Source organism: Malaclemys terrapin, chromosome 11 (genome assembly GCF_027887155.1).
Source record: "Malaclemys terrapin pileata isolate rMalTer1 chromosome 11, rMalTer1.hap1, whole genome shotgun sequence".
In the NCBI taxonomy this organism is placed as follows: Eukaryota; Metazoa; Chordata; order Testudines; family Emydidae; genus Malaclemys; species Malaclemys terrapin.
Genome location: NC_071515.1, coordinates 52,408,457 through 52,432,506, shown reverse-complemented (window position 1 = coordinate 52,432,506; position 24,050 = coordinate 52,408,457). Strand labels below are relative to the sequence as shown.

The following is a 24,050-nucleotide window of genomic DNA, read 5'->3' as shown; positions in this document are numbered from 1 at the left end:
GAGGGACTCTGGCTGCTAGAGGCCCCAGTGGCTGCGAGCGGCTTTCAATCAGGCACAGCCGTCCAATCAGCCACGCTGCACTCTGCATGAGGGGAAGGGGGAAATCCCAGACATTTCTACCTTATTAGAAATCCCCCCCGGATGGCCATTTAAAGCTAAAAAAGCCGGACATGTCTGGGGAAACCCGGACGGATGGTAACCCTAATAGAATGTGTGGAACAAATCTGAAACCTTTTCCTTTATGGACAACTATTTCTCTCTTGTTATATTTCCATCAAAGATGCAGCTACCTGTCTTTAGGTGAGTGACATTATTGGCAATGGCAGTAGTTGCATTGTGTGGAAAAGAAGGGACTGGCAGTTTACAGGCTTTGTGCTGACTGACTGGTTTTGCTGGGCCTGAAGTTAGCACAGATGGTGATTAACAGATCGCTCTGACAGTGACTAATGCTGGAGTGCCAAGATCCAGAGAGGTGCCAAAATATCCAAGAACAAAGAATAGCTGCTGAACTAATGCCTTCATTGTTTCACTTACTGCTTCAGATAGGGCTGCTTTCTTACTGCCTGTAGTCACCTCAACAAATGCAGAAAGGACACTTAATGAAACCAGGAATATTGGAGCAGAAAGAGTTCTCAGCTAGAAGCTTGATCTTTCCTCCTCTAAAGTGTGCTTCCCTTCCTGAGGAGTCCCACTGAGACCTATGGATTGGGATTACCCGTGTGCAAACCTAGCACAATGTGGCATAAGCAGAATATGATGTGAGGCTTAACGTGTAAAGAAGATGCTTCTTTTTTTGTCCTTGTGTCTTGTGTTTACTGTCTAGTTGGATATCGGATGCTTGTATACCCAGTAGAACTAGGGAATTTTAATATTTTCATAAATGGTGGAGACACAGCTGCTTCCATACTTTTACTACCTACAGAAGTTGTCCTGTGACTGATATAAGTTGCTCTTTTATTTGCAGGTATAATACCTTGCCGAGCAGAAGAACACTAAAAAATTCAAGATTAGTGAGTAAAAAAGACGATGTTCATGTCTGCATCATGTGTTTACGTGCCATAATGAATTACCAGGTACTTGCATTTCAATGATTTTTGACAAAATAACTCTTTTACTTTCTGGAGGTGGAAGAAGAAGCTAGGCATAATCATTTTAAAAAGTAAAGCAGAGGTGAAAGCTTAATTTCTTACCTGTTACTATACAGTATATTTGCTAGATTTATATTCAGTCCATTATCGGCCAAATTCTGGTCTCACTTACGTGGAGGCAATTTTCATTAACTAAGTGGGAGCTGCACTCCCGTAACTCAGCACAATTCAGAATTCAGCCCAATATACAGACTTGATAGGTGTGATGTTTAATGGGAATTGTACAGAACAGTTAGAATGTTATACAGTTGGCGATATCAGATTTCACTCTGTGCTTACTGCAGAGCAATAATAAAATTGCATGGAAAAGAGTAAACTAGATCAAAATGAATCTTCATTTCAGAATTTCTCTGTATTGTCACTGTGAAGATGTGGTCATACTGCACATTCTTGTGGTTTCAGACACTTCGAATTTTCTCTGTAACAATTACTATTAACTGTTATGTACTTGCAAAAAAAGCTTCTAAAAACATTATCTTTGTTTTGCCTTGTACAATCTGTGAAGTATTATTTTTAACCATTTATTTATTTAGGAAGTATTAACAAGTTTACAAACTTTGCCATGGAAATATCAGAAACAACATAGTTACAACAGTGAGCTGTTGTTTACAAGAGATATACAGGAATATAGTAATCAGATCTCTATTTAACAGGGGTTTCCATATTACAGTGTGAGCATCATTACAATACCTATGACATGTCATTTCTGTTTACACATATTTAACAGACCAGGCATGTCTATCAAAAGTTAATATTAAAAAAAAAATGGAGTGAGGTGCTGGGTTTTTTTGCAGGTGAATGTACTTTGAGTATTGAATAAATGATAGATAAATATCTAAGTATCTATTTGTCCTTTATTTTGCCGTGTACATAATTGGCACATTAATTTTTCCATCACCACAAACTCCCATGTTTTTTAGCCAACCCTCTACAGTTGGACTATTTTTCTTTTTTTCAGTGAGAGACTATCAGTAGTCTAGCAGTTACTAGTAGGTGAGAGATAAATTCTGCATTTCCTTGTGTGTGACCACTTCCACCAGGAAGCTCCAGGAGGATTACCAAAGGATCCTTTGGTAATAAATATCCAACAGTTTGCGGTATCTGGTTACGGATTGCGTCCCAAAACTCTGTAATGACTGGACATGTCTGAGAAGTATTTCTAGCACCAGTGTATAGGGTAAATTCTGCTCCTGGTTATACCATAGTCAAAGGAATTTGCTGAAGTATTGGAAATCAGTGGCTTTACCCGAGGTTTACACCCATGAAATTGAGAGCAGAATTTAAGCCTATGTGCTAGATCCTCAGCTGGTGTAAATCAGCATAGCACCACATATTTCTAATGAAAAAAAGCCTGGATAATGATCTATTGTTATAATAATCAAATGTTTTTCTTAATTCAGTTATGGTTTTCTGTGTATTTAAAACACATAAACAGTAATTGTCTTACAAATATTATGAACAGTTGTTATATAGAAATATAGATATGTGTGCATTATTCTATATTGGATTAGAAACTCTTCTTTGAAGGGTAAATTACACCCTTGATTGACCAAAAGGTCCAAAATGAGGGGGATATGGGGGAAATAGAAAAAAGAAAAGGATGAGGGGCTGGCAGTGGCATTCCAGAAGGTTATTAGAGTCTGTGTTTGTCAGATGACTCACAGCCAAACCAAAAGTACTTTCCACACTGCTGGTAGAAGAACAGTTGGTATGTACAATATTAAATGTAAATGTGCTGACTGATACTGTAAACGTGACAAAGTTTTGTTTGGCATACAAAGCCATGAAGGGTTGCCAGATTGGTCATAGATATGTAATTTACTGGAATTTTTGAAATAATAATTGCAGTCTCAAAACTGAAATGGTATTTCCCCTTCCCATTTCAGTATGGATTCAATATGGTCATGTCACATCCACATGCTGTTAATGAAATTGCACTAAGCCTGAACAACAAGAATCCCAGGTAAGATGTCAGGAGTTTAGGACCTAGGTAAGTACAGACTATACTGCACTTGATGGCTTTTAGAGACACTTTTCAAACTTGCCTATGCACAAGTTTTTTGCACCAGAATAACTAAATCAATTTAGATGCAATGGTGCAACCTCTAATGTAGATACACTTAAACTAGTTAAAATTACACTGAAACCAGGTCCACTTAAGCCTATAATTACTGTAATTTACCGCATAGGTCTGTATTGAGGTTTGGACTGGTGTAACTAAATTGATTTTAAATTGATTTAGATATTATAGGGAAAGGGGTGAAATCCTGGCCCTGTTAAACTCAATGGAAGATTTGCCATTGAAGTCAATGGATCCAGGATTTCACCCAAGGTTTATAATACAGACAAAACCTTAGACACCCAGCTGTTTTAGAACCCAGCACTGGTTCTGTAGAGAGCTAGCGAGAGCAATGTTACTGCTTATTAAAGTGGAAGTTCCTTAGCTTGTAAGCTCTTCAGAGCGGGGACTGTCTCTTATCTATGTTTGTACCATGCCTGTACAAAGTGGCTTCATTCGTACTTGGGCCCTAGGCACTACTACAATAAACAATAACAATAATGTTCCTCGCTGCATGCGTACTCCTCTCTCACTCCCCACACACTCTTGCTCTGCTGGGAATTGCCAAGCTAACGGTTGGATCCCCAGAATTTCCAGATCTCAGGACCCTGAGAAATAATTGAAAGTTGGTTGAAGCCAAACATGAGGAACAGTCTTGCGCATACAGTGAAAGATAAAACTACAGAAAGTGAAGGAAACTGTGACCGTATCACCACAGTCTTTCTGCAGTGCTTCCTCTTTAGAATGCAGACATCTGAAATCATGTTGTTCTGGTGGAAGTTGGTGCATGACTTCCTTTAGTCAGACTTGTGGGAGGGTGTGAATATGGTGTTGCCAAATCTCACAATATTATAAGTCACAGGATATTTAGTGGGGTTTTTTAAAGCTCCATCTCCAGTAGTCAGGAGATTATTTAAGAATCTCAGCTTTCATTTTTTAATAAAGCTAAGAACCCCAAAGGTTCATAAACCAGAAGGCAAATGTGAAGAAACCAAAATGTATTATGGTTTAAAATCTCATGATTTTTAAGCCACTTTCATGATTTTGGGGGCCTGGCTTGTGAGCTGAATGGGGGAGGGTGGCTGTTCTGTGGAAAGAGGGAAGCAGCAGCTCTATGCTATATCCTCCATATAACCAAGCACTGTAACCATACCCTCTGTGCCGCTGGAGCTCACAGAAATTAGTGGGCTAATTGAAGGGTGGAGTCAGGGAACAGACATAATTTCAGCATGTTCCTCTTGTGCCCAAATGGATGCGACCAAAGCAACATTAATTGTCCCTCCTGCCTGCCAGTCCTGATGGAAGTGGTATAGGATGCACATACCAATGACAACAAAGAGTCCTGTGGCACGACTAACAGATGTCTTGGAGCATAAGCTTTCGTGGGTGAATACCCACTTCGTCAGACTCACAAAAGCTTATGCTCCAATATGTCTGTTAGTCTATAAGGTGCCACAGGACTCTTTGTTGCTTTTTACAGATCCAGACTAACACGGCTACCCCTCTGATACTTGATACCAATGGCAGACTTTGCAACCATGGGAGAGATGGCTGCTGCAACCAGCCTGGAGGAGTTCAGAATCCTTATGATCTCTCTGCACAACAGATGGGTCATGGGGATCTGCGAGTTAGTGGGCCTTGCCCCTTCCTATCCATAATCGGTATGAATCCCTCTACTTGAAGGGGAGGACATGAATGATATTCCATTACAAGAACTCTTTGAACCTACTAGCAGAGTTTTGATCCTCCTGTGGGTTTTTGTGTGGCAGGGAAAAACCTGGCAATTAGAATCTAATTTAAAAATATAAAAATCCATTCAGGATTGTCGGGAAATTGAACATTTTATCTGTGTCCAGCTCTTACTGTAACAGTTTAAAAGCAAAATAGCATCTCCGTCTAAGGCCCTGATTCAAGAAAGCACCTAAGCCTGTGATTAATTCCTTATATGACTTCGTGATTTTAGTGCCTGTCAGTCGTTCTTCTGGACAAGGCCATACTAGTGCCCTTTCCTTAGCTGTGCAATGCAAGGAGTATGATGAGTTCCATTATGTTACAGGCATTTGGAGCTTGTTGCATGCTTTTCTATCAGCAATATTTTAGATGAATTCTTTTTCTTCTTATGGATGAAAGGGAATTATCTTTGTGTGAGCTTGGCCGCTATCCAGCTTGCTCAGAATTTCACACTAAAGAGTGGAATACATGCTAAAATGTCGTATAATTCAGTGATGATAGGCACCTCTTGTTATATTGTAGTATAAATAAAATAATTGTAATGGAGGATTTTTCACAGTTGTATCTAGGAAAGTCATAGATTTGAATCAAAAGCACATTCCTTTAATGTTGAACTTTTAGGGAAAATATGCTGCATTATGGTGAAAATAGCTGACCAATAATTGCTGTTCATGATGTGCATGAATTTTGTAAAGCGATCCCCCTTTAAATATATATATAAAACCACTCACCTGCATTATGGAGTGCCAAATACTCTGGATCTGAAGATGCTCAGAATATTGCAGCAGGTTCTCAGTATCTTGCAGAATCAGGCTCTCAAAGCACTTAAAGAGTAAAAAGATACTGAGGGCAAATAATTGTATTCAGTCATCACATCCATCTTGCAAACGAGGTAGTAGCTGAATCATCACTTTATTGTCATTAATTCTTGTGTTTTCTTTCTTTTTTAACAGAACAAAAGCCCTTGTCTTAGAACTGTTAGCAGCCGTTTGTCTTGTCAGAGGAGGGCACGAAATTATTTTATCTGCGTTCGATAACTTTAAGGAGGTAGGTTATTCTGCTTCATCAGAGACTGGTGCACATACATATAGCTTTGATATGGTCTACTGGAGCTTCATGGTTTATCTTAATTTCCTGAGGTATGGAGAGTGGCTGATGTTTCACAAACTACTTTGAGATGCAGTGACATAAAGAGAGAGTTAGGGCCTGATTCTGATCTGACACCAGTTCTATTCCATTCAGCTCCAGTGGAATTAATCCTCATTGAGGCTGAAATTAGTGAGACCAGAATCAGGTGTTACTCTGATGAAGCGATAAATCTCATAAGGGCTTCTGTTTTCCACATTTCACACCTAAATTTAAAGTGTTTGTTTTTATTATATGACTCTTAATACAAGCAGAGATGAACACATGTGGCAGATTTTGGGTGCCGATTTGAATGTCTCCAGAGTTTCAGGAAGGAATTGGATTCAGATTCAAATTTTGAGCCCATCTCTAAATATAACCAGACTTTCCATTCTTCTGCTTGTGGAACTCCCTTGAAGTCAGTGGGAGTGTTAATCAATATCAGGATTGTAGTCATTTCAGAAGAATCTGACTGTTCAGAATGAAAGTCAAAAACTCTTAACATAATGTTACCTCCTGTATGTTCAGTCTGTTTACACTCAGTTTTCCTTGGGCTGTCCTTAACCACGTTCATATTGGCTATCGAGTATGACATAGCAAGATATGAGACTATTTCATTCATTTTAATTAGATGTGACAAAATGTAGTATTGAATTCAGTATTACTAAATTCAATTTTTGAAATAGCATAGAAATTCAAATCAAAATGATATGAGTTGGGATATAAAATACAAATCTTCAGGTTGATTTGCAGAACTGAAATCTGGCATGCAGTAATTCTGTGTACTCTTGACCAATGGTTTGTCTGCATTAGAGCTGGAGGTGTGATTTCCAGCTTGAGGAGACATACCCGTATTAGCTCTCATCAAGCAACCATGCTAAAAATAGAAGTGTAGCCACAGTGGTGCAAGTGGTGGGAGGGGATATCCACCTGAGATGCAACTTAGGATCACTTTTATAGGTTCTCAGATGAACCAAACACAGTTTTGGTTTCTAAATTGCTCTTCCACTTTATAGGGCCATTTCCAAAGTTCTCTGAGTGCAAAACTACTTTTGCCATCAATGGAATTTCACATGTGGAGGGATTGCAAAATCAAACCTCGGGGTGGAATCCTGACCCTTTTGAAGGCAATGGCAAAACTCCCATTGACTAAAGCAAAGCAAGGTTTTCTTTCTGGGTGTTGGAGATACATAAGTTTGGGTTCATCAATAAAGAGAAAATAGTTGATTCACCTAGTTTGATCTGCCCTAAAATTGTTAGAATTTGATGAATACCAACAAGATTGTAATCAAATGTGGGTTTTTTTTTTGTTTTGTTTTTTTATTAAACCCACCATTGCTGTTGAGATTTAAAAAAATGTATTTTTCAGTTGTCCAACCCAGCAAGCAAGTGTAAGCTCAGTCATTTGGTTGTTGTGCTGTGATAAGCTAACATACATTGAACTAAATTCTAATGCAGAGAACTCTGCTATTTCTGAAAGGATGCCATACAGCCACTAGCTGGCTTCCTACTAGCTTACCATCATGTTCCACCTCATAATGCCTTACTCCTCTCTATCCATATAAACAGTGGGAAGCATTTTTATTTCTGGCACTTTGTTTCTTTAGCTAGGTAAAATGTATATATTGGGCCAGTTAACTGTGACCCTTTACATACCGCAGCAAAAATAAATGTCTGATTCACAACAATCTTACTTGCAATTTCATCTCGATTAATACTTGACTCTCTTATCAGCTATAGTACTTAAGGTGGGATTTTCAAAAGCGCTGTGTGTTAGGCTAACTTTGCTCCCGCCGTAGTCACTAGTAGTTTTACCTTTACTACCTTTAGCACATAGTCTGATAGCATAATTCTGCTTTCAGCCACACTGATGGAAGTTGTCCCTTTCCCCCCCCCTCCCCCCAAAAAAAAAAATTGCTTTGCACTTTGGGAATTCTCCCAACTAGAATTCTGATGTAAAATTACACCTATTATTATGCAACTTTAGCATACCTATAGTTGCTGGACAGCTGTAATTACAGATTCTGAGCATAATTTTGAAAGTGGTCTCCACCTTGCCTCTACTGCACCCTCAAGCTTGTAAGAGCAAATAATTGTGAGCATGGTTTTGTATCTAGAACTACATAGGAATGTATTTGATGTCATTTACATGTCTGCTTCCATGATTGCACTTGTATGTCAGGTAATTATAGATATAAATGACATTATTTGTGCCTGTAGATAACTGTGGGTATAACCCTGTGCCTGTCAATTGCAGTGACACAATGTAAAATTGGTACATTGAAATCAGGCACTCTAGCCACAGATTGAAAAAGAATCGTGGTCCTGTTGTGTGGGCACAGAACGGGGTATTGGAGTTTTAATTCAGCTTTTTCACTTGTTCATTTGTGGCTTTGGGCAAGTCACTTAACATCTCTGACATAGTTTGCACCTTTGTAAAAGGAAATACAAATGAACATAATGAGAATAACTGGATAATGTTTGTGAAAGGCTTTAAGTACAAAAAATGCTGACTGAGTGCTAAATACATCATTATTCCAGTTTAAAATTCTGTATACAGAAGTAGTGTAGAAGGGAGGTTATTGTTAGGAATTACAGACTAGTTTGGCAAGTCACTACATAATGCATATCACTTATCAAACCAGCCTGTTAACCTTTGTAATCACCTCTCTATAGGTTATTATAGTCATTATGTGTCACAAATAAGTCAAAAGGTACTTTTACTGTCTCCTATAATTCTTTTAATAGAACTTTTTGTTGGCTGTTTTATGTTTCTCTTGCAGCTAGTTTTGAAAGACTTTTATAGCCCAAGCAGTTTGTATTTTATTGTTTATTTACTTGTATAATATTCTGTTTGATCAAGTTGTTCTGTAGTAACGGAGCTGTCTGGATGTTATCATTGGAGTTATAGTGCAAAGAGTGATTTTATGTCCATAAATTCTGTTTCTAACTATTTTTCCATTTGACTGATTCTCATATTTATTTCTTGCACTGTTTTCCAGTTTGTTCTGGTTCACGAATTAGTTTTCAGTGATGATTTCAGGGCTTTATGCTCTTAATTTTTTTAGCCAGTCATATTACAGATCTCTCAGTCACTGACATGTAAAATATTTAATGGCAGATTTATAGCAGTATAGCTCTAATTTAAAATACTGTGAGCATAATAATATTTGCATGGCGTCTTTAACTATATGTTGTAATTCTGCCACAGTTTCTTTATGGTTCTTTCATCAGACACAGTATAAAAAAGGAAGACAGATTAGACCTTGTGAAGCTAGATCTCTGCCATTTTACTTGCATGCCATAAACTAGCATCAAAAGAAATCTGAACTGCAGTCTGAAACTCACTCTATAAGTAAGTCAGTAGAGAGAACAATACATTTCAGATTAAATTCTCCCTCATTCACACCAGTGCTAGTCAGAAGGAACATCAGTGATTTCAATAAACTTGTTTTCAAGTTTATGCTGACATGCAGAATTTGGCCTTTAGGCTTTGACTGTGCAGGGACAGTGCTGGTAATCTGAAACAGTTTTCAAGAATCCATTTTGAAAATGTTTTAAATAATACGGCTTTTCTGGCTAGGGCCAGGCAGTCTGACTGAGGCATAACTTTTTTTTTCTTTTCTATTTCTTTTTTTAAAAACCTGGCTGATAAAAAAAAAAAAAATGTGTCCAGTGATCGCACCTGAAACCCTTTGCAATATTGGTTCTTGTACCCAGGCAGTTTCCCAGTGTATACAGAGGGCTTGATATGCTTATAGTTTCAAACTCAGCTCAAGGGCTTATTTGTCTTCTGCAGAATAATTAAAGCAATGTCATAACTGGTTATTTCTGAAACGGAGCCATGTGGGTATACTAAAGCCAAACTATTGCAAACTAGAATATTGAGGGGGTACCAAACCCGAATGTAGCATATCCCTGAAGGAAAAAATATCTATGAATCTCATGCACCCAAAGGGGAATGGAAACCAAGCAGGAAGATATAGTTTAGAATTGATGGAGAAATAGGGGGCTCTGTCGTGGATATGTTTTTTAGAAGGCAGAAGAGTATGCTTCAATCAATAGGTATTCCAAGTTGTAGGGGCGGGTTGTACATTCAAGCAGGTGAATGTTGCATTTGTTAAATTTCTTTGAGTTTCATTTTTCCAAAACTCTTGTGAAAAATAAAGAAAGAAAAAAGAAAAAGAAAAGATAGGCAAGGTTGAGGCCACACAGAAATCTCTGTGTAGTGAGGAACCATCAGTATCTCCACACTTCTCATCAGTCTCCACTTTTAATAGTCTGCTTTTTGTACAATGGTCATTCTCAGTATTTTTGGCCAAAAGCTGGTAGTTGAGTGTAACCAATTAGCGATTTTTCTGTTGTAGTTCATGTGCTCATTTGATGAGTTGCATTCCACAGCCTAGAAGCTATTTGGTAGTAGCCATTTTTATTGCCGTCCTCTGGGATGGAGGTTTTCTTAAAGAGCTTGTCCAAATTCTGGGTCTGGCACGTTTCCTTCATTCCATTATAGAGGTGAGGAGAATTAATTCCTGTGTCAGGGTTCTTAAATTCATCTAATCCATTTTCAGGAGGAGTAAATCTAAGATAAAGATGAAAGAGAGCTTGAATAGGGTCCATCTCCTGTCTCTTTCTGGCCTTTTGCACCATTCTCTGCCTCTTCTCTGCACTATAAAATCAGTTTCAGAACTGTCCCAATATTGTTTGGCCATTGTATGTCAGAAGAAAATTGTGCTGCACTTTATTAACTTGGCATTTGAAAGTCTGTCTAGTTTTATTTACGAGGGACTTGGGTTTGGTTCCAGCAGCTCTTGGAGTGTAATCTACTCTAATCCAGCCTCTAAAACATCCTGGGATAGAAGGATTACAAGTACATTGGTAACAGTGGAAATTGCTCCTTGGTTTTGGTTTACATCCTGGAGTGAGCAGAGGTTACTTACCCTTTTCTTAACGAAAGCAGCTCCAGTATGTATTTCAGGGCCCTCTCTTGCTCTCTCTTTCTCTCTAAGGAAGACTTCCTATCTGCATGTGTTGCTTGACTGTATTTTACTATATTTATGTGAAATAAATTAGAGCTACTGTCCCACATGTAACAGAACAGCCAGGGGCATTTTGTTAGCTATTTACTTTTCTTTTTGCCGTTTCCAGCCTGCTGCTTGTTTTGTTTGCAGCATATGGGAGGAAAATGCTGTTTGAATGGCGTACTCAAGTGCTGGCTAGGTTAGGAATTCTCATCCTTACCATGACACCTGTATTCATCCACTTGCAGCTAGTCCTCCTCATTTTCCAGTATTGAGAATTGGTTTTAGTAACAGTAAATAATTGCTGTGATACAGAGGAAAAATTCATAGCTGCATTGCACAGTAACATTTCTTATGACTTAGTTGCACAATGTAGCGTATGAATGAACTGTTTCTAAACTTGAATATTAAACTCTGTTCCAGTGAATGCTAATGGCGGGATGCACTAGAACTGAAGTGATAACAGCAAGTCTGGGTTGTGGTTTTGGAGTGATAAGCAATGATGATGACTAGAATTGAAGACCTTTGAGGGTCTTCTAGTGTTGATTTCATGGCTTGGCTCCTTCTAATACTTTTTGAAGATCTAAGACACTCAGGTCCTTAAATATCATGACCAAGGTGGTAAAATGTGTAGATAGATAGATCCCCATACACTTACTTTTATTTACTGTCTCTCTGTCTCACAAAAACTTCAAAGTCTTCAGAGTCTTAGAGTACAAGGTGTTGCCTATCTTGGAACTTATCCTTCCATTACCCAATCCAGTGGCAGACACAGGGTGATTTCTTTGGCAAAGCTGTTCTTGCTATCTGTTAGATTTGTTACCATCATCCAAACTCCCTCTTCATGCATTGCTGCCTAGCCTGCCTTCACTGGCAATGCCATCTTCAAATTAATGGGATGATAGAAGATGGAACTGGAGAAGACCTTTTAGTTCATCAAGCCCATCAGTTTGCCAGAGTTGGATATAGTCCCCAGATAGAGGATGGATCAAATTGTAAGTGTTTTGCTGCACTTAATCCTAGTCAGAAGCCCATGATGTTTTGCTTGAACTGTTCAAAAGAATGTATAAAAACTTGTATATTTTCTTGTTGAATGTGCAAAAAATCTTGAGTCAAATTTCTTCACTGAGGTAAGGGTTTTTTCCACAGGCTGAAAAACAAACAAACCACTTTTCCTATTGGCAGAACAGTTGGTATTGAGCCAACTGGGTTTTCAACCAGGAAGTGTGGAGTAGGATGCTGGTGAAAAAGGTAAACACTCCAATCCAGCTTAGAGCCATGAATTTTTTTAAAAGCTTTATTTTTCAATGCAGTAAAATCTGTCTGGGGAAATCTTACTTCTCTGTTAGGTGTATGCACACTGGCTTTCATTTATCTGGTGGGTTTCCAAAGAATAACTTTGATCCTTGGTGGTTATGTAGAATAGCCTGTGACCTCAGATACCTATAGATTTGTAAGTGGAGTGGCTTTTTGTAGGGAATTCATTATAGCCAAGCTCTATTGTGCAGAGTAATTCCAGTATTCAAAAAGGTCTCCAAAGGCATGCAGTCTCATTTTTCTCACATTTTCCATTATATCAGTTTAAACTAAAAATTGGTCTAGCCAAGAAGCTGTTTATGTGCCTTGATGGATAGCTGTGTTTTGGACTTCCTTTAGAATCTGACATTGTAGGTGGTTTTTGTTTTTGTTTTAATAAATGTGTTTTATAATATTTAATGGATAATCCCACTGAGTATTTCCAGTTTTTTCTTTCAGCTTCTGTCAAGTCTCTTTATTACATACCACATAAAAATATTTGTACTCCCTTTCTGCATAGCAAAGGACTCTAGATGTTTTCTTTTTGATTGTTTATGGTTCTCTCTAACACTGAAATCTAGCTGATACACCAGGAATTGACTCTGAGCAAGTTTCCCCTTCACAGAGAGGAATTAAAGATGGAACATAAGGGCCAACCTATGCCTTCACCCAGAATTGAAACAAAGTCTAAACGGAACTTTGAGTTTTGAAACAGTTTAGATGCGGGTTTTTTGTACACCTCTGACCCTCCTGGTTCTTCCTGGAAGTGGAAGTATCAGAATACTGGAAAGAGAGGGTGTTCTTGCAGTACTTTAGCCCAGCTGGAGGCACTTGAAATCTCTGATGAAATCCTGTTCTCATGAGATTCTTTGCCCAGTTTGGAAGACTCAAAAAGAATGGATGTTTCAAAAAAGCATCCAAACTTTGTCATTAGCCACATTGAACATTGCTGCCAAAAAGTTTGAGGTTCACCCATTTCTACTCACAAAAGCACTGCTGCTACTCTATTGCAGTAAAAGTCAGCCAAAGCATCAGAGGTCAGTGGGATTTGGGGGTTCTCAGCTCTTTGCATAATTGTGACCTAAAGGAGCAATCAGTTGAAATCTGAATATTTATAGAAGTGTATATGGTTGAATTGTGTCAGTAGGCTAGGGTCCAATTGGACCCACATGGTTCAGTGCATGGGTTTCATCTTTTTGTATGTTCTTTCTCAAGCCTACCATTGAGTCCAACCTGATAAGTGCTGAGCACTGGTAACCCCCATTCACTTCAATGGGAGCTCCCCATGCTCAGCAGATGTCTGATCCTACTCCCATTGAACTAAGTGGGGACAGGACTTATTCCTAAGTGTGCAGCACTTGTTGGGATTTGGCCTGTTGTTATCAATGAATCCGTTGCTATCGGTGTATTTTAGAAGAATTTTTATGTCAAGTATGGGTAATAGAACCTTGTCATCACAAGGAGCCTCTTCCTGGACCCATTTATGCTCAAAGCAAAATTCTCATTGACTTCAATGTGAGAAAGAGCAGGTCCCATGTTGCTTGGGGATAGAGAAGTCAGACATTTACCAGACCATTGTAACCCGCATCAGTTAGTTCATGTTTCTACAGTGCATTATAACTATATTATCATGCATTTATTTTTTTACTAAGAGTTTTGTGTTATAAGGCTCCAAGAATGTTGGAGACTTTTTATTGGATGGTGCAGAGGCTAACTTGCCCACAGTGGAGCATTCCATTATCACACGGTGTTCTTAAATCAGCAAAGTAGACACAGGAAGAATACAAGCCCAGCAAAAAAAACTTGTTGAATTGATTTTTTCGTAAGCAGATGTTAGTGAAGTACTGCTGAGGGTATGGCTCATGTGGGAGCATTCTCACTTCTAGGAAGATTTTTAAGCTTGTACCCAATGTTGACACTACAAAACTGGGTTTTGTGCATTGTTGGCAGTGCTGTCCTTCATATGGGCTATTAAATGCAAGTCCCTAGTGGCTGTCCTAGTGGAAATTAAAGACACCAAGGTACTATTTTTCCTCCAGAGGGAGTGTGGGATAACATAGTTGTCTTAGCCAGAATTCCCCCTTTCAAAAGACACCAATTCCAAGGTCTAGGGCTGGGCATAAGCTGTTTCTGAAGTTATAATGACGTCTGTGTTTGGCTGCACAATCACTGCAGTATCAGTATCTTACTCATACCTTTGCAAAGTGAATCCCTTGGGTATGAAAGGTGCTCTATAAACCCAAGTTCTATTCTTTTCTAGCTGTATGTCCTCTCATTTGCAGGGTGGGTGCCAGAACCTCTCTGCTTTGCTCAACTTTTCTCTCAGAAGGGCAGCACATGAGCAGAACTTTTTCTACCCCTATTAGCATGTGTAATGTTATATTTGAAAGACATGGTGGGTGAGGTAATATCTTTTATTGGATGGTGAAAGAAGCAAGCTTGGACAGACGTTGGTCCAATAAAAGATATGATCTCACCCACCGTTTCTCTCTCATGTAATGTTTCAGACAGTTTTACCTTTTTACTGCATACAGCAATTTCCCATGAATCTATTCCTAATGAGTTGGACATGAACATGGGTGGGGACCTGCTCATGATGAATTACCTTCATTCACTGGCCTCAGTGACGGCATCAGCCTAGCCCACGGATTAGGATTTGTTCATTCTCTGCAATATTACCAGAGTGTGCACAGGACAATGTGGCCATTTTTATGTCTTATAACATATTTTTGAAAATACCTGTATTTGAGTAAAAATCAGACAATTATAGAAAAAACGAAACACTGGGGGTGCAGATTCTCTGCTTTACACCCACTGGGGACTTCCCTAGGGAGAGGGGAATTCAGCAGGCAAGACCCAGCTGGTTTCTGTACGTACCACAGGAGTAGAGTGATCCAGAGAATTTGGCCCTGAATATGTGGAGTCTGAAGGATTCCCCCCAAGGTTATAAATGTGACATTTTTATAGGTGCCATACTTAAGAGGTTGTGTTGAGATTTGCATTTATAGTAAGATAGCAAAGATTAATTACTTTGCTAAGGTATTCTGTGTGTATCTATATGTATATATTGTACATACCTGTAGCATACATGGTGTGTACACAGATATGATATGATTATAAAGTCTGCATGTGTCTAAAGTTGCCAAAGAATTAATATTATTATAAAGCAGAACTCTCCCATCAGATTGTAACATTTTTAAGTCTTTGTAAACTACAGACATATTGCATATACAGATATAGATTAGAGCTGGACCCATAATGCAGAGTTTTAAGCCAGTCCTGCATGAGAACTTTCTAGAACTTCTATAATTTCTCCCTTGGAAACAACCATTTGCCTAGCAGACTGGAAAGTACCAGGGTTCTAAAGGTCAGAGTATCTCAAACTGAGTCCTTAAAATCTTGACACTTCATTTCAGCTCTTGAGGCTTTGAATTAGGTTTGCTCACTGGTCTGAGCTGTGAGTGGAGCTAAATTTCTCTGTTCAATTATTTATAATAATAATAATTAATAATAACTCCTAAAGTGTATGTAGCACTGTTTTACTTACATGCAAGGCCCTGATCCAAAGCCTTTTGGCATCAATAGGAGCAGGATCTAGCCTCAACTGAGTCTCACAGCATCCTTATGCACTCCCATTTTACAGCTGGGGCAGCTGAGCAGAGTGATTAAATGACTTTTCCACCAAGGAAGTGGGGAACAAACTGGGATTATAACACACAAGTTCCTGAATCCTAGCAAGGAGGATCTAAGGAGATCATTAGAATTTCTCTCTCTGGCACTAAGTGTTAATAGTCACCTGTTTCACATGGTGGTTGTGCACATGATCCTTGTACAAACTTGCTAACATACCTGTCTATTTCTGACAGCAGTGCACAGTGTATAACTTTGGGCTTTCCTTTGTCTGGTTGGCTGGGTTTTACTTGGAGATTTCCTGTGCTATAAATGGCATGTTAATCCTCCCCGGAGTAAAAATCAGTGCCTGAGCCTCTGCAGCCCTTTTCTGTCAAGTTGAAGCACTCCTAACGCTATCAGAAAATATGTTGTCATAACTTCTTAAAGGTTCATGCTTCATATCTTTCTCTGATACATAAAGTCAATTTGCAAATGGGCTTACCATTTAAGAAGCACTTGACAGATTAAGGCCTGGAAAGTATTGTGTATTTTTAATAGAGTTTTCTACATTAATGCCTCTCATTCCTATGCTATTCCTCCACCAATAGTCATTTGTTGCATCATCTCAGCTGCTGCATTCATCCTCATCTAATAATCTTCAGGGCTTTCCTTTGATGTAGGCAGGATGCCATCAAAATGTGTTTGAGGTAGCAAAGATGAAGGTCTCTCACAAAAATAATGGTGAGGAATATTTTAAACAATTTTGGCATCATTACTAGGATCTATGCAGGGCGTTACACCCTTAGCTATGGTTTAACTATGTCCCGCCCTCAGCTTATAAGACTAATGAACCAAACTAAGAATCACATTCCTCATCTTATGTGTCTTCCACTTCCATTATTATACCAGTATGGACACACTGTAAAAATGGGAGTTAAGCTTCTTTTCTTCTTGCATCTGAAGAAGTGAGGTTCTTACCCACGAAAGCTTATGCTCCCAATACTTCTGTTAGTCTTAAAGGTGCCACAGGACCCTCTGTTGCTTTTTCTATTAGTGTGGCTTTAGTACAATCTAGACAGAATCCTGGAGTCTGTTCACTGTTTTGAGACGAGGAATACATAGGAGGGCTAAGTCTAAATCATGTAATGTTGGTGGCTTGTTAAGTGACAGCACATTTTATTTGCTGCTCTGGTAGGCAAGGTTGGTAGTTCTACTTTGATATCAGGCAAGCAGGAAGGCCGCTGATGATTGATGTAAGTACCTGTTACAGAAAACAAATTCTTTACTCTGCAACAAATAGTACTTTTCAACAAGGGCTCAGTCTCAACACTATGCGCCCATGAATGAAGCTTCCAAATACCCTTGTGAGGTAAATTAGTAAAACCTGTATAGATAGGTGAAGTGAGGAAGAGAGAGGTTCAGTGATTTGGCTGCCACAGAGCAGATCCCAAAAATGAATCCACAAAAAATTCTGGCCATGATGAAACTTGCTGAAATTTTTGGAATTAAACATTTTTTTGGTCAAAACATTGACTCTCTTTGAAATGAAGTATTTTTGGAAATGGTTAGAGAAATTTTTCATTAACCAAAAACCTGGTGTCCAGTAAATAAATAATTTCAATAACCATTTTTATTTTAAAATATGATTAAAATATTATTCAAAGTTTTACAAAAATAATAAAACAATTTTCAATCCTACAAAAAGAAAACAACTTCAGCATTTTTTGCAAACATTATTTTCCTGACTCCAATGGAGATCTAAAATAATATGTGATGCTTAGAGAGGCTTTCACCCAAGGATTTCAAAGCACTTTGTAAGCTTTATAATGGTAAAATCCTGGAATCCTTATTCAGATTTTAGTCAGTTAAACTTCCCTTAAAGCATATGAGAATTTTCCTGAGTAAAAGCTAAGTAAAATTGAATATGGACCACAGGTCTCTGCCATAATTAAATAAGCCTCACAAAACTATTTGATGACATATGACAGTATTGCCATAGATATAGATTGAGGAAAAGAAAGATTAACTGATTTGACCACTCTCATACAAAAATAGAAATAGAATCCAGTAGTTCTAGCTCCCAGTCTTCTGCTCTGACCAGTAGACAACACTCTTTCCTTACTTGGGTTCTGATTCAGCAAAGCCCTTAAGTATTTTATTAACATATGCTTAAACATATTAAGCATATAGCATGTGCTTAAATCACATTGAATCCAGTGGCTTGTAGCTCAGCATATATTTAAGTGCTTTTCTGGATGGGGATGGACTTAAACAAGTGCTTAAAAGTAAACATATATTTATGTGCTTTGTTTAACTAGGCCCTTCAAGCAGCCAGCTAGGTTTGTTTCTGGAAAAGGTGAGGATAGAGGAAATAATGTGAAAGAAGAAACTGGGACTAAGATAAACTTAAATGGAAGGGGGGAAGGTCAGATATGTTTGAAGAAAGAAACAGAAAATAAATTTTGGGAAGCACATGGTTTTCTGGTTATTTCAACAGTGGGACTGACTTTTCTGTCATGTGCACAGGTGTAAATTGGGGTAACTCCATTGAAGAATCAAAGAGGAATTGAGTCACTGAGGGAAGAATCAGGCCCTCTCTGTGTGCTAGTAAAACTAGTAAAAGAGTGAAATGATAAAGAGTCATCAGGTGACACATGTAATTCCTGGCCATTTTATCATCGATTTAATTGGTTTATATATGTGTCATTCAGATTTAAATGTCTCACAAGTAAAAAGACTTGAAACCCCATTGATCATAGTCTGGTAATGACTGCTAGTATTGTGCTAATCATGCCAAGAGTAATTTGAATGTTTTATGTAGTGAACTCAAAAAGCAGTGGAATGGCACTTGAACCCTCATTGGTTAGCTTTCACTAGTTTTCACTTCAGGGGAGTGAGAGAATATTGTTTAGCCTCAAACTCTCGCAATGCTTTATTTAGATTCAAATTTCTATAATTAAATGATGAGCTACATTTATAGCAAACAGTGTCTGAATTATTCCTATTGGTTGTTACAATAATTTAGTATTATAAATAATGTCTGTAAGTGTTAGAAAATGGAAATAGTGAGCAGCTTAGTCCTCTCCATAAAAAGGTAAAAGGTATTTTAACTTAGTAAGTTTTTAGTAACGATTTACTTAACCAATAATGTGAAAGAAAATTGATCTTTTGTTCTCCAACAAACTGCAAGAATGTCAGCCCAATGAGTCAAAACAGAGTATTTCTTTAAAGGGTGTTACAGCAGGACCTCCTGATCACAGCAGACTATTGTAAGAAGAAGAAAAAGAAAGCATTGTGGCGTCAGGACAGAGAAGCACGCAAAGAAATAAACATTTAGAAAAGTGTCTCTTTAATTTTTTGTGTTGCTTGTACATCAGCATATTTATCATTACCCTATCCATAATTGGTAGCACTAGTTCACACAGTGTATGCTGTGGAATATACATATTCATTGTGCTGCTTCTTCTGCTTGTATAAAGTCAGTGACTGTTATAGAACTTGAAAGCTTATTGATGTCTTAAGGAAAGGGGAAGAGGAAGCAGTTTAAAATAACCTTGGAGAAGCACATGATTTGCTAGTCATTTCAACATCTGTGCTGCTAGAACATTTCTGTAATTGCAAAACCTTTGCTAAGGTTTATATTTTCCAAGGTTAGCCTTCAGAAAAATTCATCTTTTGGCTTTAGTCAACTGTTATCAGCATTTATAGCTTCAAGATCAAAATACTTGGAGAGATTTCAGACATATTCTCTGTGGATTTTTGAGAACATCAAAGGTCACTTCCTGGTAGCAGTGGCATTTCTTGTTTATATGTTTATAATATCTATATCTGTTATCTTTCCTTTAAATTTATATATTTGTAATATCTATATCTGTTATTGTCCTGCCCAGACACAGAGCTCAGTCCCCCTGAAATATTTATAATCATGTACTTTTCATGGCCTACAGTTCCATAAATAAATAAATAAATATATTGTTGGGAGTCCATCTTTGTATCCGGGCAGGGCAAGTCTTTTCAGCCTTACAAACAAAAATATCCCAGATGTTGAAGAGATAGTGTTCCAGCAGCTGTCTTTCATAATATGCACTTTATACCATTGGCCAACAAACCATGACTCCAAACTTTGAAATGATGAGTACGCGTATCACACTATTCTCAGTGTATCACGCTGTATCTTCTTGCTGCTAAGTTGAGAGATGAGCACATTCTTCAATAAAGTTAGATTTTTTGTGTGTAATTGGATATTGTCTGAATAGGAGGAGACCCTGCTTCTAGAAGAACAGATTTTCATTTCATCTCTCACATGCTATCCATCTGGCAACACTAATTTGTTGAAAGTATCACATGACAATATCTCTTTGTCTCTAACTCTCTGCTCAGGTACTCTTTCCAGAGCTTGCCTAAATACAAATCTAGCAAGAACAGGAACAACATATCAGTCATATTACCTTATTTGAACTTTACTTTTGGGTGATCTGGATGTGAACTATATCAGTGTTTCCCAATGACCGGTGTGTGGACTGGCACCAGTCCCTGAGATCTCCCTGACACAGTTTAGGAAGGCAGCAAGCCAGTTCCTGGTATCAAAAAGACTGAGAAACACTGAATTATATGACCTAACATATAGTGCTGTGATGTGGACATCATCTTCATCAAACTTCCCATAAGAGATCTTACTGTTTTTCTGTAGGATTTTATTATACATTTGTGATATATCTATGAAATGAATACCTTGTTAGCATATTCCTAGTCCTCTTTAAAGAAAGAATCCATAGTGGGTGGCTTTCCAAAATCAAAACAAAACACATTGTTCTTCTGGAACGACACAGGCTGATACAGCCTAAAACAGGGGTCCCCAACACGGAGCCCGTGGGCGCCATGGCGCCTGCCGGGGCGTCTAAGTGCGCTCACGTACTGGCCGGCGGACGAGCATCTGCCGAAATGCCGCCGAATTTCGGCGGCGACACCTCTGGATGACGCCACTTGTCAGTGGCATTTTGGTGGATGCTCGTCCGCCGCCACGGTCCTCCGTGACTCATCGTCTGCGCCCGCCAGATGAAAAAGGTTGGGGACCACTGGCCTAAAATGTCTTTTTCACCATCTTACTGTAGACAGAGGTTTTTTTAATAACTGTGGTAACTTCTTTAGTCTTTCTTCTTGTGTTGAATAATGATGATAAATGTAAGATCAGTTTTCTTGGTCTTACTCATACTTCCAGTGTGGATAACAGATCCTGGAAATGTATTCAGATATAAATGGCTACATATGATTTTATGCATTTGGGTTTGATTTCATCATATCTGGGACATCTGCCAGTCTTTAGGCTCTAGACTGAAGCTACAATTTTGCTCTTTTATGAGATGATACAATTTATTATCAAAGATTAAAGTCAGTTCACTGCCTCTTGTACTGCGCATGTTCCCAGCACTGCCTCACCTGATGACAGGGTGAGATATCTGTAAGCAACCACTGACAACCACAGTCCTGGTTTTTTTTGTTTCTCTCTCCCCCCACCCTTTTCACGTCTGCTGCTCTGCTCCGCTGGGCCAGTGTCATTTGTTTACTATCTTCATCAGTTGACTGTTGGGCTGCTAGACAATAGGCTGTTTCCTGATTTAATTAACTAATCATAAATAGTTAGCATTTGTTTGTCAGCATTTGTCCATCATCAGTGTGGAATCGTTCATGTGAAGTCTCCCAGAACTCAATCCTTGATTGTTCTGGGTTTATCTTATCACTGGAGGATCTTATGCACTACCATGCTTATTTCCATATAATTGCTGATAATATACAGTTTTTATATTTAAATCAGTTCTAGTTTTTCTGAAATGGCATCAGAGATACTCGTTTGCTTAAAATCTAAAGTTTGGGTGAGCCTGAATTTTCTTCTATTACTTCTCTGAATGATGACTGTTTCAGGGGGTGACTCCAGAGCACAGCAAGATTTATGTCAGAACATCAGTTTTAATGAACCATTTATCCCATTTATTACAGTAGTAAAAAGGCTTGGAACTTAATATACAATAGATCTGATCCAACTCCCATTCAAATCAATGGAGAAACTCCCATTGACTTACATCCACTCATATCTGAGCAGGTTTAATCAATTCTGACAGATTTGGGTATTCTGTTTGGCTCTTCCTGGGAGAGCTAACTCTAGATGTCAGCATCTTTAGAATATTGCATCTTTTGTCCTCTTTTGTATTTTGCTGTTGTCTAGGTGCACGTTCCAGAAGAGATGTGGGCCAAAGCAGAACATGAGGCAGAATTTTTATGCCCTCAATCTGGCAATCCTCCAGACTTACCAAGAATCTATTCTGCTAGACCCATGGTAGGGCACTCCAGGACAGGGCTGTAAGTAGACCAGACCAGACAATGAGCTTTATGTGTGCCATAAACACAAATTATTCCTGATTCTGGCAGGAATAATCTGCGTGGAGGAAGTGGAGTAGCCCAGAGCTAGACAGGGTATTGGCACTTATTATCACTTCTTTTGTGTTTCTGTGGAGGTACTTTGCATCCAGTTTGTTGCAGTGCAAGAATTTGGTCCATTGTTTTAAAATATCTGATATATGATTGTGAAGCATCCAGGAGAGTCTTGTGATGATGGGCATTACATGTCATTTATTGTTTGAGTTGCCTACCTTTTCTGAGTGTACTTATGAGCATTTCATATTTGAGTCTGGATTTTGGCTTTGTAGCACTTATGCTAATAGTTTCTTTATCGATGTGACCAATTGTCTCTCTCCATCTCCTGTGCCACCCACTGCAAAACAAAGCATTTCTGGGTGGAAGCAGGAACTTGCACATTCTCCCTTGATTTCAATGAGAAACACCCTGGAACAATTGATGTTCTAGCAGTCAGCACAGTATTGTGGGGTGTCACAATGAACACTTGTGCTTTGATCTCCCAGCAAGACACTTAATTGTTCTGCAGAAAGACTTTTTGAAAATTGTTTCTGTAGAAAAATCTCTTATCAGCTTTAGAAGTCAGAAACTAAAGCATAACAGCCACACGAATCACTTTCTAAACATGTCAGTTCTTTCGAACCCATCTTGAGAGGTTTCCTCTCCACTATAAAGCCCATCTACATCAGCCTTATGTGTGTTTCTCCCACTACTTATGACAGCAGTGGACTGGCTTGATTCAAATGTGAAAGAAGCATCAAATAGACTAGCTCTATCCATTAGTGCTTGTTTCCATTCAGTCCATCTCAGCTATGTCTCATTGGGTCTTTGACCTTAATTATTAGTCCTGTTCTTCTTCAGGCATAACATATTCCTTCCATCAATGTTCAAAATACATTATGCTTTAAATGCCCTATCATTACTTCCATGGTATATATTGTATAGAGAATAAAGTCTGTTTGGTATGTGTGGTGTGGCTGGTTCAGTTGACTTGATTGACTGAAGAGTGAAGTCTATTTTTTTTAATTGGTGTAATTTGTTTTGTAATGTGTTTGTTTATTTTATTGTACATGTGCTTAGAGTTTAACTGGATGCATTTAAAAAGAAATAAATATAACGTGTACGAGATGGAACTTAGGCACCAATCCTACAATGTTTGGTGTGCAAGGGGATAGTTGAGCGCACACAGAGGCCTATTGGTTACATGTTACAGAATAAAGGCTCTCTCTCTCTCTGTACATTATATATAAAAATGGTGTTATCCAGCCAATTAGTCCATCTTAATCAGTGTCCCAGCTCTACACTCTTACAGGGAGATCCAGTGCCAAAGACCCCATTGACATCAGGATCTGACCACAAATGTCCAAATAATAATCCAGTGCAGCAATTGTACACAATGGTAACAAGACATGTATCATATTGTGTATATCATATACAATCAGAACAGAAGGCAAGAAACACATGTGAGAGGCATGGCACGAGATTTCCCACTCACCACTAGTACACCTCCTGTCTAGGTCTGGGAAAGCAGCCTGAGGTGTCCCTTTCTGCTCACTCTGCAATAGTCTCTCTTTTGGCAACTTGTCCCCCTGGCTAGGTCACCATTTAGTCCTCCCCTTCCGGGGATACAAAGCCCAACAGGACAGTGTT

The 24,050-nt window shown here is 38.6% G+C and overlaps 1 protein-coding gene across 4 annotated transcripts in view; it reads left to right on the top strand.

The window, feature by feature from the left end:
• The window catches only part of FMNL2 (formin like 2), a 270,726-nt gene that overhangs the window by 199,192 nt on the left and 47,484 nt on the right, over positions 1-24,050 (top strand). For all 4 annotated transcript variants that reach the window (XM_054044088.1, XM_054044091.1, XM_054044089.1 and 1 more), the window contains exons 7-9: positions 965-1,073; positions 3,035-3,111; positions 5,892-5,985. In XM_054044088.1, coding sequence (XP_053900063.1) covers positions 965-1,073; positions 3,035-3,111; positions 5,892-5,985 — 280 coding nt within the window. The remainder of the gene's footprint in view (positions 1-964; positions 1,074-3,034; positions 3,112-5,891; positions 5,986-24,050) is intronic.